At 36.7% G+C, this 17,904-nt stretch overlaps 1 protein-coding gene across 2 annotated transcripts in view; it reads right to left on the minus strand.

Annotated features, from left to right (window-relative positions):
* REDIC1 (regulator of DNA class I crossover intermediates 1) overlaps nt 1-17,904 on the minus strand; it is a 95,895-nt gene that overhangs the window by 77,827 nt on the left and 164 nt on the right. For both annotated transcript variants that reach the window (XM_027967448.3, XM_060412757.1), the window contains exon 2: nt 13,089-13,344. In XM_027967448.3, coding sequence (XP_027823249.2) covers nt 13,089-13,111 — 23 coding nt within the window. In that variant the 5' untranslated portion in view covers nt 13,112-13,344. The remainder of the gene's footprint in view (nt 1-13,088; nt 13,345-17,904) is intronic.

Below are 17,904 nucleotides of genomic sequence, written 5' to 3' on the forward strand. Positions count from 1 at the left end.
GTAAGGAGCTAGGAATTCATATTACTCCATAACAAAAATGCAAATTACCCAATTTAAAAATGGGCAAAGGACCTAAATAGACATTTTTCCAAAAAAACACATACAAATGGCCAACAGGTACATGAAAACGTGCTCAACGTCACTATCTGGAAAATGCAGATTAAAACCACAATGATTTATCATCACATACCAGTTAGGATTACTTTTATCAGAAAGAAAAAAGATAAATGCTAGTAGTACTTCCCTGGTGGTCTGGTGGCTAAGACTCCTATTCCCAACGCAGAGACCCTGGGTTCAATCTCTGGTCAGGTAAATAGATCCCACATGCATCAACTAAGAGTTTGCATGCTGCAACTTAAGATGCTGCATGCTGCAGTGAAGATCAAAGATCCTGAATGCAACTAAGGCAGGGTACAGCCAAATAAATAAATATATAAATAAATGTCTTTTTAAAAAGAAAGAAATGCTGGGAAGAGGAAAAGAGGGAACCCCTGTATACTGTTGCTAGCAATGTAAATTGATGCTGCCACTATGGAAAACTGGAGAAGGTAACGGCAACCCACTCCAGTACTCTTGCCTGGAAAATCCCATGGACAGAGGAGCCTGGAGAATCCCAGGGTCGGGGGAGCCTGGTAGACTGCTGTCTATGGGGTCGCACAGTCGGACACGACTGAAACAACTTGCAGCAGCAGCAGCTATGGAAAACAGTATGGAATTTCCTCAAGAAATTAAAAACAGAGCTACCATATACATGATTCAGCAATCCCACTTCTGGGTATGTATTCAAGAGAAATCAATATCTCAAAGAGACAGTTCTAGTCACATGTTCATAGCAGCATTATTCCGTAAATAAAAACAACCTAAGTGTTCATCAACCATAGTTAGAGATGAATAGATCAAGAAAATGCAGTACATTTCCATATACACAATGGAATGTCAATGAGCTTTTAAAATGAATGAAATCAGGGTCTTTCTTGGCAGTCCAGTGGTTAAGATTATGTGCTTCCAATGCAAATGGTGAACTAAGATCCCACATGTGGTATGATGTGGCCAAAAAAATTAAAAAGAAAAAAAAAGGTGTTTAACAAAATGAAATTATGTCATTTGCAATAATATGGATGAACTTGGAAGGCATTATCGTAAGCAAAATAATCCAGACAGAGAACAACAAATATCACATGGTAACAGTTATATGCGGAATCTGAAAAGAAAAAAAAAAATCAAACTTAGATTCGGAGAATAGAAAAATGTTTCCTGAAGAGTGGGAAAATAGGGAGGGAAAGCTCTGTAAAAAAGGATACAAATTTTCAGTTCAGATGACTAAGGTCTGAGGATCTAATGTATACCATGGTAACTACAGAAGATAATGTTGTATTGCGTAATTGAAATTTGCTAGGAGAGGAGAACTTAAACATTCTCATCAAAAAATAAATCTGTGAGGTGATGGATATAGTAATTAACTTGATGAGAGGAATATTTTCACAATATACACATATATCAAATCATCATGTAGTATGCTTTAAATGCCTTGTCTTTTTACTTGTCAATTATACCTCAATAAAACTCGAGAGAAATAAAGTAAGATAGCAATCTTACTGTGTTTTCCAATACCTCTAAATAATAGTGGAAATGGTGGATTTCATATCTGAGAAAGAAGAAAGATGTCCACATAATTAAAACGGCCTGCCATTTAAAAAATATGAATCCTCAGAAGTCATCTGCTTAGTTTTGCTGTTGTCCAGTCGGTAAACCATATCTGACTCTGCAACCCCATGGACGTCAGTGTACCAGGCTTCTCTGTTCTTCACTATCTCCTGGAGTTTGCACAAATGGGTGTCAGTTGAGCTGATGATGCCATTCAACCATTTCATTCTGTTGCCCTCTTCTCCTGCTGCCCTCAGTCTTTCCTAGCATCAGCATCATTTCCAATAAATTGGCTTTTCGCATCAGGTGGCCAAAGTATTGGAGCTTCAGCTTCAGCATCAATCCTTCCAGTGAATACTCAGGGTTGATTTCCTTTAGGATTGACTGGTTTGATCTCCTTGCAGTCCAAGGGACTCTCAAGAGTCTTCTCCAGTACCACATCGAAAGCATAGATTCTTCAGCACTCAACCTTCTTTATGGTCCAACTCTGACATCTGCATGACTTCTGGAAAAACCACAGCTTTGACTTATATGGACCTTTGCTGGTAAAGTGATAGCACTGCTTTTTAATATGCTATCTAGGATTGTCATAGTTTTCCTTCCAAGGAGCAAGTGTCTTCTAATTTCATGGTTGCAGTCACCATCCACAATGATTTTGGAGCCCAAAGGAATAAAAATATGTCATTGTTTCCACTTTTTTCATTTCTACTTGCCATGAAGTGATGGGACCAGATGCCATGATCTTAATTTTTTGAATGTTGAGTTTTAAGTGAGTTTTTACACTCTCCTCTTTCACCCTAACCAAGAGGCTCTTTAGTTCCTCTTTGCTTTCTGCCATTAGGGTGGTATCACTTGCATATCCAAGGTTGTGGATACTGCTCCAAGAAATCTTGATTCCAGCTTGAAATTCATCCAGCCCAGCATTTGGCATGATGTACTCTGTATAGAAGTTAAATAAGTAAGGTGACAATATACAGCCTTGACTTACTCCTTTCCAAATTTTGAACCAGTCCATTAATCCACATCTGATTCTAACTGTTGTTTCTTGACCTGCATACTAGTTTTATAGGAAACAGGTAAGGGAATACTGGTATTCCCATCTTTTTTAAGAATTTTCCATAGTTTGCTGTGATCCACACAAAGGCTTTTTCATAGTCAATGAAGCAAAAGTAGATGTCGTCCTGGGACTTCTTTGCTATTGCTATAATTCAACGAATGTTGGCAATTTGATCCCTGGCTCCTCTGTGTTTTCTAACCTCAGCTTGTACATCTGAAATTTCTCAGTTCACATACTGCCTAGTTTGACTACAGTGATATTAAATATGTAACTAACAGCCATGATTATATTTTAAAGTCTCCTCAAGTTTATGTAAATATTCTCCAATATACTTTACTACAAAGTACACTAAAACACAGCACTGATTCTTAGGAATACTTAGGAGCACGACTTCCATAGCCTGTCCATCATTCAGATTTCAACCTTGTTTTCCATCCCTTCACTTCATATATTCTAACACCCAACTAAATTAAAATATACATTTCTCTTTTTCATATATAGATACTTCTCTCACCATATTTTTATATTCAAAACTTTTAATACTTTATGGCTTCATTCAAATGACAGTTTTGTCATGAAATTTATATGTATTTTACATAAAATAACTTTTAAGAGTATTTCTAATATTGTCTTGAAATTTTAACTACCAGAGAACTGGGAGTGGTAAAGTGGAAATGAGGCTCATTCTTTTAACGATTATTATGCTATTCAGGAAAATGAATTTTTAAAAACACATACTGCAACTATATCTTTCAATAAAAGTTTTAATGAACAGTATTAGTTGCCATTATAGCACATAATAAAAAGAAAATCAGTAGGTCATAACATCTTCGTAAAACACTACAAGTTATCAATTCTAAGAAGCAGGAATATAGATATTTGTTACATTATTTTTGTTAAGAAAAAAACTAGAACAGGTGTAAAGAGGTTAATGGAGGGAAAGTGGGGAAAGAAGGGAATAAAAGTAAGGAAGCAAGTGAGGGAGGGGCAGAGAGAGACAGAAAAAAAACTATGCTGAGTACAGAAATATATCAGGGCATTCTGCTCCTTGCTAGTCTTTCTAATAAGAAAACATTTAAAGCAAAATGTTAAAGAAATATTTTCTTTGAGGAAAAAAAAGACACAAAGGCAATAAAGTTGTCAAAGAAATAGAAAACACAATACTAATGTACATTTTACATAGAAATGCAGGAGATACTGAAACAATTGGTTTGGCCAAAATGTTCCTTCTTTGTTAACCCAACTGAACTTTTTGGCCAACCCAATACATTAGGAGTTTAAAATTATAGGTGTCATATGCCTTAATTATCAGTTAGTCTTGACTTATTCTTTTTTGTTTCTTTTGTTTTTTAATTTGCTTATTTTTTCAGTGCCATGCAAAAGAAACTGTTTCCTGTTTGTTAAAATCATATAATAATACCTTAAGTGTGATTAAAAGTGAAAAATATAAATACAATTAATAGAGCAATAACTAACAAATGAAAGACAATATTTTATGACTTATGTTACACTGAAATTAATATTAACTTAAAACATCAAAATCTAGCACTGTTAGCTAACAGACTTATTAAGATTCAGGGCAGCAACTAGCCTAGAAAAAGTACTTACATTGGCTTTCCTTAAAACTAAAGCCAGTCTACCTGATGTGTTAGGAATACTAATGATATATTTTAGAATACTATAATTTTAAATAAATTCTTCTCTTATAATACCAGAGAAAAGTTTTTAGATATGTACATACCACAAAAGGCAAAGTATTGTAAAATATTTGGCAAATCAATATGGCAGAAACATATCTATTAATAACAGTCAGAATACAGAGCTTCATTAAAATAAGTTCTTAGATACTTAATTCTTAAGAGTAGTTTCACACAGAAAACAATTCTTACAGTTACAGGCTATAATGATAAACATGAGCAGCCATCTCTGAATCACACAGTGGAAGAGCTTTTAGAATGTGAATGATACCCCAACATAGGTGTATATGTCAGGATGGTCACAATGAATTTTTAAAAACATTATTTTCAATAATTATAATTCACTAAAACATTCAACAGCTGACATTATTTCATTCCATTCAGGGAATATTTTGAGTAAAGATTTCCAACTGTTCTTGAACAAAATGTCATCAAAATTTAGAGGACATGCTTACAAAAATGTTCAATAACAATGCATGACAGACTGATTTATAAAGCAATTCTTTTTGGCTGTTCAGTCACTCACGTGTGTCTGACTTTGCAACCGCACGGACCGCAGCATGCCTGGCTTCCCAATCCCTCACCATCTCCTGGCTTGCTCAGACTCATGTCCATTGTGTCAGTGATGCCATCCAACCACACCATAAGGACTTAAATGCTTGTAAAATTCAATTAATGAAAGGCAGCAAAGACAGAAAGCTTATAATGACATGCGGAAGTATTTATTTGTATTCAACATTAGTATTGTCTCAAAGACTTTGTAATTCAGATACATTAACTGTGCATCTATAAAATTATTTGAAATTTTTATAACTTCAGTTTTTCTGAAGTTTATTTTATCAAAAATCAAGCCTCTTTGGATAAACTATGAAATATCTGTAAACTACAACCAATGCCATGTATATCTTGGTTATATAGGATACATAATTTAGTAAGAATCCTGTTTTACCCATAATGCCATGATCCACCAATCTGTGTCCATATTATCTTTGTAGAAATAATTTTATCTTTAATGTTCTGCAGTTCCATGTATCAAATTACTGTCTGAAACTATAATCTCCTTAAAATAACTAACTACTAAATCTGAATGTAAATCCTATGCTTTTTCAGTAGATCTGTGTCTTCAGATTTTTCTGTGGTCAATGATAAGCCATGTGAGGTGATACATGCTGGCACACACCATGTATACAAGTTACAGATTCATAGCAACTTTAATGATAAACAAAATGTTAGAACTTAATTTATCATTAAGCATTAGTTTTTCTTTATTTGAGCTCCATGCTGCCAAAAAGTTCACAAAAGTTTTACCAAAAAATATAACAAAAGAAAGTAGTTGTTGACAGAAGCACTATAGCAACAACATTTCAACTACCCTTTGTATGTTCTCTGACAGGTCTGACGAGCCTCTATTCCTTGTAGATATTTCACTGACACCTAATCTAAAATCTTCTACGTTTCTTATTGGTTCCCAGGCATGGTGGATGTACAAATCTCTCCAACCTTAGTATCAATGGTACAACTAGCTATTAAAACAGCGGCCAGCTGGGATTGTTGTTTTATTAGTCACTAAGTTGTGTCCAACTCCTTTGCGACCCATGGACTGTAGCCCACCAGGTTCCTCTATTCATGGGAATTCCCGGGAAAGAATACTGAAGTGGGTCGCCATTTCCTTCTCCAGGGGAACTTCCTGAGCCGGGGATAAAACCCATGTCTCCTGCATTGGCAAGCAGATTCTTTGCCACTAAGCCACCTTGCCCTCCAGCACGCATAGCAGCACTAAATACTTCGCCTACTCCAACAAGTTAGGTGTTGTGAGCCACTCATATCCTAGCATACTTTATTTAACAGCATGTGCTGATAAATATCAACAAAGTCCTACTGTACAGCACAGGGAATTATATTTAATATCCCATAAAGAATATGAAAAATAGTATGTGTATATATATGTATAACTGAATCACTTTGCTACATACCAGAAACTAATACAACATTGTAAAGCATCTATTCTTCATTTAAAAATAAAAATAAAGGACTTCCCTGGTGGTCCAGTGGGTAAGTATCCACCTGCCAATGCAGGGGACATGGGTTCGATCCCTGATCCTAGAATATTCCACATGCCATGGGGCAACTAAGCCTGTGTGCCACCACTATTGAGACTGCACTCTAGAGCCTGTGAGCTACAACTATTGAAGACTTCATGCCTAGAGCCCACGCTCCACAACAAGAGAAGCCACTGCAATGAGAAACCTATGCACCACAACTAGAGAACAGCTTCTGCTTTCTACAACTAGAGATTGAAAACTCAGCACAACCAAAAATAAATAAATAAATTTTAAAAATTTTACAAAAAGAATAAAAATAACCCCCCGACACACACCTCAAAACCCCTCCAAGGTAAAAGCTGAACTGGACATGCTACTAGGGCTACAAGCATAAACCATGACTGTCCCAAGCAACTGAGATGACCTTCACTGCATGGTGGTGGTGTAGTCACTAAGTCACGTCTGACTCTTATGACCCCATGGACTGTAGCCCACCAGGAACCTCTGTCCATGGGATTTTTCAGGCAAGAATACTGAAGTGGGTTGCCATTTCCTTCTCCAGAGGATCTTTCTGATCCAAGGATAAAACCCTGGTCTCTTGAATTGCAAGTGGATTCTTTACCAACTGAGATACCAGGGAAGCCCTGTTCACTGTATATTTAACTATTATCCCATTTAACAGATGAATAAAGAGATGTAGAGAGACAGAGGCTAATTTCCCGTAAAGAGAATTTACCATAAAGCTTAAGTTTCAGGGCACTTCACTTGAATATGCATGCCCCTTCCAAGTCCTATATATAATTTTGTAATCACAATTTTGAATTTTTTTTACATAAAGTGGGCTCCTTACAACCTAGATCTGCCCTTGTACAGAGGTTTAAAAATCAGCCCAAATTCACATAGCCTGCAATAATACCCGAAAGGAGTTAGCACTAGTACCGATTTCATTTAGAGAATATATAGTCATATCAGAAAATGAAAAAATAGTATTAGTTGTTTTTAGTTCCCCAAGCAGAATTCTAACTGGTATATCTTGGGAGTCTTGCTGTATTCCAACCTACACACTACTAACACCACAAATCGTCATAAAATGCCACTTTTATTATATTACTTCTGAATTTGAATGAGTCTTCAATAACTAACAGATCAAATTTCAACTTTTCACTCTTTCACTTCACTATCAAGGAGACATCACACACATTTTTAAATATTTAAATGTATAATCTTATCTCAAATTACTTATGCAGTATTTATTTTCTTGTTGTCTTTTTCCATATGAAGTTTCACTTTTGTTTCTAATTTGCCAAATCCTATCTAAAACTATCCTATGTTTTACTACTATTCACAGTATCTATTTTTTTTTTTTTTTTAGGATTTGGTTTTTTATTTTTTAAATTTTAAAATCTTTAATTCTTACATGCATTCCCAAACATGAACCCCCTCCCACCTCCCCTCCCCATAACATCTTTCTGGGTCATCCCCATGCACCAGCCCCAAGCATGCTGCATCCTGCGTCAGACATAGACTGGCGATTCAATTCACATGATAGTATACATGTTAGAATGTCATTCTCCCAAATCATCCCACCCTCTCCCTCTCACTCTGAGTCCAAAAGTCCGTTATACACATCTGTGTCTCTTTCCCTGTCTTGCATACAGGGTCGTCATTGCCATCTTCCTAAATTCCATATATATGTGTTAGTATACTGTATTGGTGTTTTTCTTTCTGGCTTACTTCACTCTGTATAATCAGCTCCAGTTTCATCCATCTCATCAGAACTGATTCAAATGAATTCTTTTAACGGCTGAGTAATACTCCATTGTGTATATGTACCACAGCTTTCTTATCCATTCATCTGCTGATGGACATCTAGGTTGTTTCCATGTCCTGGCTATGATAAACAGTGCTGCGATGAACATTGGGGTACATGTGTCTCTTTCAATTCTGGTTTCTCGGTGTGTATGCCCAGAAGTGGGATTGCTGGGTCATAAGGTAGTTCTATTTGCAATTTTTAAGGAATCTCCACACTGTTCTCCATAGTGGCTGGACTAGTTTGCATTCCCACCAACAGTGTAGGAGGGTTCCTTTCTCCACACCCTCCAGCAGTTATTGCTTGCAGATTTTTGGATCGCAGCCATTCTGACTGGTGTGAAGTGGTACCTCATTGTGGTTTTGATTTGCATTTCTCTAATAATGAGTGATGTTGAGCATCTTTTCATGTGTTTGTTAGCCATCCGTATGTCTTCTTTGGAGAAATGTCTCTTTAGTTCTTTGGCCCATTTTTTGATTGGGTCGTTTATTTTCTGGAATTGAGTTGCATAAGTTGCTTGTATATTTTTGAGATTAGTTGTTTGTCAGTTGCTTCATTTGCTATTATTTTCTCCCATTCAGAAGGCTGTCTTTTCACCTTGCTTATATTTTCCTTTGTTGTGCAGAAGCTTTTAATTTTAATTAGATCCCATTTGTTTATTTTTGCTTTTATTTCCAGCATTCTGGGAGGTGGATCATAGAGGATCCTGCTGTGATTTATGTCTGAGAGTGTTTTGCCTTTTAAACTACTTATTTTAGCCTCTGAACTTAAACATTTTCAAGCTTAATGGCATGTCATATTCCCCCCTCCCAATAAACTATTAACTATAGAGTCAAATCTATCATTGACTAAATTTCAATTATTTTGTACCTCCACCTGGCACAACACCTGATGCATAGTATTAAACAAACGTTTTGCACAAACGAACGTTTTAGGCCTACATTTAGAACTACAAACCTCTCCATCATCTAAATATAAATAAGACTTCATATGTGTCTTTCTTATAACACTGGTTACATTCTTTAATCTAAGTTATAAAAAGTTGATCTCATTCTGAATTGCATATTGTGGCCCAAACTGGTTACATCTTTATATTCTACCTCCTTCTCCTCTGTCCTACCACCTTCATTTCTGAGGTAGCTATGAATTTGGTAAAAGAAGTCACTGGTCAATAAACAAGGAAAATAAAAGAGAATATTTTCCAAATTTAAAGAATCAGTGCTTATACCTGACTTATCTCAAATTTACACATTAACCTGAGTAGAAAAATACAGGGTCTCAGTGGTGACTTATAAAAAATACAAAACAAAAGTCAAGAGTTCTAGGTCAAAAATTCCCAAATAAGTAAAAAAAAATTTTAATTGGTAACAGTGACAAATTACTAATATTTTTATTTTGTCTGGAGACGTCTGTAAAGGGCACTTTATAATAAAAAAATATATAATTTTAGGACAGTCTATTAAATTGAAAAATCTGACATTATCACTGATTACCAAGTTTCAGGGACAGTAGATTGCGACCTGTTATCAGAGATATATAAATTAGTTTCAACTTAGACAAAATATCTTTACCCTAAATGAGACTTTGCTCGAAATGAAATGTTATGACATTTTACAAAGATGTCCAAGCCATAACACTAAAGAAAACACAAGTAGTTTAAAAAGGAATATAAGGGAACCTTACTTCTTTCATAGCCCTTTCCCTAACAATAAAAAACATGTTATGTATAACTAACTGGTAGAGCCCTAAATTGAAAAGCAGCAAAAAGTCAAATGCCAAGTTTATTCTATGCCAAGGAAAACTGTAAAGACCTTTGCAATTGTAAAGATCCTCCTATTTAGATGATTCTGCAATTAAACTTAATATATATCAGGTTCCTATAACATACAAGAATACTCTGCTTCAATTGAATGCATGCAATCAAGTTGCTATGACCAAAACAAACTTGCTATAGCCTGCTTCATTCATTCCCTTGACAAAAATGTATAGGTCCCTTAAGTGTTTTCCTGTCTTTATACAGACCCCTTTACTATCTGTTAAATAATTCTTCCAAGTTCTTTAATACCTCCTCCCTCAACCCAACTCTTCTAGGAACTACTGCTAAAGATTAGGTCTCCAATTTGATTATTTATCTTACATCCTTTTCAACTTTTAAGAACCTGTATTTCATTGCTTTTTCATGGTGTTTGTTCTGTGCAGTACTGCTGTCCTTCAAGGCTTAATATAATTTCCTGCTTCTCAGTTCTCTAAATATCCACAGCCCTTTATTTATTTATCCACAGGCCACTCTTATAAGACTCATCTTTGAGAACCTGCCTGCCAAGGTAGGAGACATAAGAAATGCTGGTTTGATCCCTTGGCTGGCAAGATTCCCTGGAGGAGGAAATGGCAACCCACTTCAGTAGTCTTGCATGGAGAATCCCATGGAGAGAGGAGCCTGGTGGGCTACAGTTCACAGGGTCACAAAGAGTTAGACATGACTGAAGCAACTTAGCACGCACAGTGGTTAAGCACAGTGTTCTCAAGACCTAACTCTGCCACTGACTAGCTAGGTGATCTTGGGCAAGCCATTTAACATTGTGGTTTCCCCATCATTAAAATGAGGGTACATTTGTACATACCTCATAGGGTTCTTGTTAAGAAAAAAATGAGGTAATATACAAAAAGAACAGTGCTTGTTAGATATTAAGTGCTATTTATCTACTATTATAGTCATTTACCTAATTCTAATCTCACCATTCTACCACATATTCTCTTTGTGGGCCAAAATTATATCCTTTTATATCTGAATCCCCCTATACAGACTAACAGTGCTTTAAATAGGACATATTTGTTGAATACTTATGTTGAATATTATGACAAAGCAGTTGTTCTGACAGAACATGGTAAATGTTCTCCAGTTAATTCCCTTGTCTATATTCTAAGTTCCTAATAGTTCTCAAAATTTTCAACTGCAGAACAATTCTAACATCAGTGGAGAATAAGTAAGTACTCCAGGATGGTCTAGTAAAATAATTAAAACTTCTATTGTATAGTAGCACCAATCAGCTGTTAGTGATTACTAAGTCTTTTCTGGGACTCTGAGGCCCTTTAGGGTCTCAAGATCAGATACCATGATCAACTAATCTTGTCGACAGACAGTATTAATAGAAAGCGGAAATAATCATTGTTTCATTACCAATCTGGGTTTGACCCTAAGGAGCCCATTCACCCCTTCCACCCTCACCATGCATGAGAAAATTTATTTTAAAATTGCATATTTTATCTTAAAATTTCACAAGAGTTTTGCAATTTGCTTTATAATGTATCCAAGATGGTTTAAATTTTAAAATATTATTTTCTTCTCATCTCTGAGTAAAACTGATGCTCCAAAGAGATGTGTCTGTTTTTTCTGTGATTTCTTAAGTGCCCTGGTAACTAACAATTCTAGGTACAGTACTATCTCACTTTGAGAAACACAGTCTTTGACTACAGATTTCTTGTGGTATGCTCTAGTCAAATCCTCCCAATAGCAACTCCCCAAATACTACTCCCTGAATAATCAGAAATTTGAGATATATGACAGAGTAAGAATAGCACCAACATTTTCAGGCTTAAGATGTAATACATTTTTAAATGCTTCAGCATTTGTGAAATGACTTATTTAACAGTCACATTTTAAAGAATATTATAATCAAGTTGTATGAAATTATAATCATATATCAAGTAAATCTTGCAAAGCCTGTATGAGAATTTTCACTTTTCTCAAAGTGTAAGTTTGATGTTATAACTTACTTTCTAGGCAGAAATAATGAAGATAAATTTCTAAAATAAAATGCTAACATTCTTCAACAGGATAAATGCATCTGCTAAAATTATTGGGCACAGTAACAATATCTGGTGAATGCAAAAGATGTCCTTCCTCTTATAAAATTCATTAGAATTTAAATGTGTTATTTTACATCCATATACTATTCTCCTGGGTCTACTCGTAAAAAAAATATGTATTTAATGGCTCAGTTTCAATCGCAACAATTTTTTTTCATCAAGGAATTTGATCATAATTAAATTCTGGGGCTACATAATTTCCATCCTGTGGACTTCAAGGTCAACAGCAATGAACAGGTTATATAAAACTAAATTTCCAACCTATTATGTTTTACTCCTAAATACAAAATACATTGTAAATTCTCTGTAAATTAGTAAAATAAAAATTTATTCTACCTTCTTTGGAAACAAACTATACTGGATTTTTACGGTTGATGCATTAAAGGATTTAAGGGCAGCAACTTCCATCATAATACTTTTCAAGTTCATGCAAAGAGTACATATTGACCCAAAGAAACTCCTCCCAAGAAAGAAGGGCAGGACAGAAAGAAGGCAGAAAAGGGATCAGGTGCTGAGAGGCCTCATTAGAGCAGGACGCAGGACAGAGAACAGGTACAGACCTCATGGAATGTGGCTCCACGTAGCCTTGGGAAACACAGTGGGGGAGAAAAAATGATTGCTTCTGGTTTAGGAATAGAGACTTCGCGCTATGCCGTCCCATGTTGCTGCTGCTAAGTCGCTTCAGTCGTGTCCGACTCCGTGGGACCCCATAGATGGCAGCCCAGTAGGCTCCGTCCTTGGGACTCTTCAGGCAAGAATACTGGAGTGGGTTGCCATTTCCTTCTCCAATCCACGAAAGTGAAGTGAAAGTGAAGTCGCTCAGTTGGATAACGATTAAAAAACCCACTCCTGGCAAGTTCTTTCCAGTTAAGTCTGTGCACTGCCCTTCAGGGCCTAGGAAGAGGCGCCATTATGGGAGTGAATATCCAGGGACTCGAGGGCTACAATCTCAAGCGCCAGCGACAACTTACCGGGAACCCCCGACCCAATTCATCTCCTCAAAACTTCGGAGCAAAAAGTCACTGGGGTCCTGACTGCCGGTGCTCCGGCGTCTTCGTTTCGCGCTGAGCTACAAGTTCCTTGGCCTCAGATGGCTCCTTTCCGCCTCGGGGCAGTATGGCCCAGCCTCCCGACAGCCTCTGCGGCCTGGGGTAGGCGGCTTCCAGGCCTCCGGGCAGCTTCTGTTGTTTCTGCAGGGAACCTATCCTGACAGAGCCGGAAGCGAAGCTGTGGGAAAGCAATTAGTCCACGTCAAGAAGGAAGAACACAACAGTTTTAACCGCTCAGACGGGGGAAACCTAAGTAAATGAAATACCGGACTTGTGGCCACATGGGTTAGTGTTTCAAACCACCTACACTGTAATTTTATTTAGTTCTGTTGCTGAAGAAAAAGAAAGCGGGGACAAAGTTACAGATCCATAATCCTAAAAATAGTTCCATTCCCACGTACCGATTCTCCAAGTCCTTTAAAATCTTTCATTTTTAGTTTTAATATTCAGTAAACATTTGTCTATTTTAGAAACATTGCACTATAGTAATTGAAAAGTCTGTGTATTTTGTAATTTTTTGAGAATGCCACATCAAAACTTGATTTAGCTATAAAAGCCCAAAGACTTTAAACTCTACTGGAAAAAACTCAAAACAAAATTAAGTTTTACTGTTCATTTCTGTGTTGTATTTGAATATCCTTACAAAAGTGTATCTTACAAACTGTTCGTTATATTTTGATTAGAAACTAGAAATCTCTTGTCCCAAACAAATGCACAAAGTACTTTCTTTCCCTCAAATGTCGTGATTGTTTTTCACATATTAACCTGGAGAATATCTCATAATTTCAAATATAATACATTTTCTGTTCAGTCGTTAAGAAATAGTACCTAAAATAGGATAATGTCCCAGAGCAGGCATCTTATATAATCATGGGCTAAGTTGCTTCAGTTATGTCCAACTCTGTGCAGCCCCATGAACCCTGCCAGGCTCACCTGTTCATGGGATTCTCCAGGCAAGAACACTGGAGTGGGTTGCCATTCCCTTCTCCATATATAATCATATAAGTACTGAGTTTTATAACAAAAATTCAGTGAAGTACATCTATCATTGGTTTGAATTAGACTAGATATTAAGTATTATTTGTAACAACTGAAATGTTGACCTAAGATTTCATTGTCAATGTTATGCCTCGCATGAAAAAGGCTAGCACAACTGATAGATAATGAGTCAAATACTGAGTTATTTTGGGCCAGAGAGCAACTAAGTAATCTCTTGGGTCAGGAAACAGTTCAAGAAAGAAATATAGCACTGCTAAAATATTATTTAGCATTTGTTGGAAAAATCCATCCAAAATTCTTAAATCTTATCATTATTATTAAAAATCATTTACTTTCTGGTGACTTACTATCTAAAAACATAAGCATGCATTATCTGCATGATATCTTTTTATTTATATACTAGTAAATGTATATCGGGCACCCCACTCCTGTACTCTTGCCTGGAAAATCCCATGGACAGAGGAGCCTGGAAGGCTGCAGTCCATGGGGTCAAGAAGAGTCGGACACAGCTGAGCGACTTCACTTTCACTTTTCACTTTCATGCACTGGAGAAGGAAATGGCAACCCACTCCAGTGTTCTTGCCTGGAGAATCCCAGGGACGGGGGAGCCTGGTGGGCTGACATCTCTGGGTTCGCACAGAGTCGGACACGACTGAAGCGACTTAGCAGCAGCAGCAAATGTATATTAGTTTATTATAAAAGTTATTTCTGATGCTTTACAGTTTATAAATCATACACTTTTTCTAATATATGTATATATTCTGTATCATTTATAAAATGTATTTAATTCTGTTCTTCAATGAACATTGGTAATGTCCACTTTACATGGACATTGAGAGTATCACATTTGAGAACAGACTAATTTAATAATTATTGCTTATTTTTAATTTTTACTTACTTTCAATATCTTTTTCTAAGATTATTCCTCCCCTGTTAAGAAAATTTTACTTTTCCACATAAAAACATGTAAACTCGACAAGCTGTGTTTGCTATAGTAACCACTGATATTTTTTCACCTCCCTTTTCTCTAGTTTCAAACACAAACTAAATTAACATTATTGTTGCTTAAATTGCATTATGAAAGAAGGACCTTGACATTCTTAGTTTCTTATTTAAATGCCATATGTTTCCAAATGGAATTACCTATCTGGTTTTCTACCATCTCTGCCTTTCCTGAAGGCTTGAGTCTAGTCTCAGGAGCTCAAATCAATACTAGCCTTTGGGAGCAGAGTGCAGTTATAGGGGGGTTGTGGAATTTAAGTGGTGATAGTTAGGTCTGTACTTTAGTGGTTTTACAAGTTAAACCTTATATTGATCTTTTCCCAGTTCTAGTAACTGAGCTTCAAATTTCCTTGTACCACATTTCTGGCAACCAAATTTCTATCTTGATTATTTTTTTTATACCCATTTCTTCATTCTAATAAGTCTTTCATTCTAGGTTTTAAAAGCTTTTCCTGTACCTGAGTTTCACTTTCAGTTGATAAACTGACCTGCCTATGTATTTAGGTCTCTAATTTTCTTAGCTTGTAGATTTCCCACTGCCTTGCTTTTTCCCTCATCTTGCCCTATGCCAGTGATGCAAGCCACTTCCCTTGACAGCCAACTGCTTTCTGATCCATGCGTCCCTCTGTGTATCATGTTTTGCCAACTGAACATCCTCCTATACCCCAAGTTCCGTTTATCCTGACCCTCCCCATGTCCTGTCACGGTCAGGAGATGTGACATAAAGAATTCAATTTTATAAATGTAAGGCAGCCTTATTGTGACACTGAAAGGCATGGGATTAGGAACAAAAATTTTTCCGAAAATAAAAATGGCACTATGATCTCTATGTACGGACTTAGAAAGTCTTAATGGAATGATAGATTATGCTCCTATTATGGCCAGCTATCTGAGTCTTGCATGAATTTGCCACTTATGTATTAGTAAATCTGCTGAATTGAATGCAAACAAATGAAGAGAACTATGATGATTCTTGGAAGTCATATAAGTATTTGGAAAAGGAGGAATGTTTGTGGTTACTTATAAAAGTGACAATAGTTCTTTAGCCACAGTCACCTGAATAGTGACGATCATTCGACAATGAGACAGGTTTAATATTCTAGCACAGGGACTGACAAACTTCCTTAGAGGGCCAGGTAATGATTATTTTGAGCTCTATTTCATCTACCTAATTCTGTCTCTGAGCTCTATTTCATCTACCTAATTGCCTCTATTGCCACAGACAATAAGTAAATATATGGGTGTGGCTATGTTCCAGTAAATCTTCATTTATGGACACAAAAACTTCATATAATTTTAACATCACAAAATATTTTTCTTCTTTTGGTGTATTTCAGCCAGAGTTTTGGAGAAGGCAATGGCACCGCACTCCAGTACTCTTGCCTGGAAAATCCACAGACAGAGGAGCCTGGTAGGCTGCAGTCCGTCCAGTCACTAAGAGTCGGACACGCCTGAGCGACTTCACTTTCACTTTTCACTTTTCAGTTTCATGCATTGGAGAAGGAAATGGCAACCCACTCCAGTGTTCTTGCCTGGAGAATCCCAGGGACGGGGAAGCCTGGTGGGCTGCCGTCTATGGGGTCACACAGAGTCAGACACGACTGAAGCGACTTAGCAGCAGCAGCAGCAGCAGCCAGAGTTTACCTGTAAAAACTATTCCCAGGTGGCGCTAGTGGTAAAGAACACACGTTCAATCTCTGGGTTGGGAATATCCCCTGGAGGAGGGCATGGCAACCCACTCCAGTATTCTTGCTTGGAGAATCCCAAGGACAGAGGTGCCTGGCCGGCTGCAGTCCATAGAGTCACATGGAGTTGGACCCAACTGAAGCTACTAAGCACTCATTTTTAGCTCATAAGCTACATAAAAATTGGTGGGACAAATGTGGCCCACTGGTTGGGTTGTAATTTGCCTACTTCCATTCTCATTTAATGGACATCTTCCCAGGATTCCAGTTGACTAGAAATGTTTGTGTGTGTTGTGTGGGGGGCAGGGAGGTCATGAGGGGTGGAGAAGCAAAAATGTTTTTGCATTTTTGAGAATAACTCATCTTTGCCTAAAAAAACATGTCTGTTACATTTTTAAAAATATGCACAATTTTGCTTGTTTACAGTTTAGTCCTCCATTAGAGATGCTGAGAATATTTTTGAACACTTGATTTTTATCAAATAATCAAAATGGAGATGGGAAGTAGATTACCTCTAAACCTAAACAAAACAAACAAAACATAAGCTTACAAAAGACAAGGAACTCTTGCAAAATGAAGTAAAATGGTAGAGAAGCTATTTCTATCATCTAATTACCCTTTGACTCCCAAATGGTTAACTTTTGAATATGAAGGCACATACCTCCAAGTACCAACTCTCTAAAGGACACAGGGGTGGTAGAAGTGAAACACTGCTCTCATTTATTTAATAGTCACTTTGTAAATAATCACCAGTGTATCAGATCTCCATTGTTAAGAAGAGCAGTTATGGCGCTTGAAGATTTTTATTATAAGGACAAGTAAACTTTGGAATGAAGTCACAGCAAAGAATTATTTTCTATTATACTGAAGACTTATCTCCCATTTATTTACAAAACAATAGCCTCATACAACTTGTTTGATAGGTTCTGGGATTTCATGTGAAATCACAGACACTAAAAGGAAAAAAAAAATGGGCGAGGAGAGAGCGCTGAAAAACAGATCCGAATATTTGATACTTTGTTTTTTTCCAGTGCCCCTCCCATATGCTACTT

This window comes from Ovis aries, chromosome 3 (assembly GCF_016772045.2).
Source record: "Ovis aries strain OAR_USU_Benz2616 breed Rambouillet chromosome 3, ARS-UI_Ramb_v3.0, whole genome shotgun sequence".
In the NCBI taxonomy this organism is placed as follows: domain Eukaryota; kingdom Metazoa; phylum Chordata; class Mammalia; order Artiodactyla; family Bovidae; genus Ovis; species Ovis aries.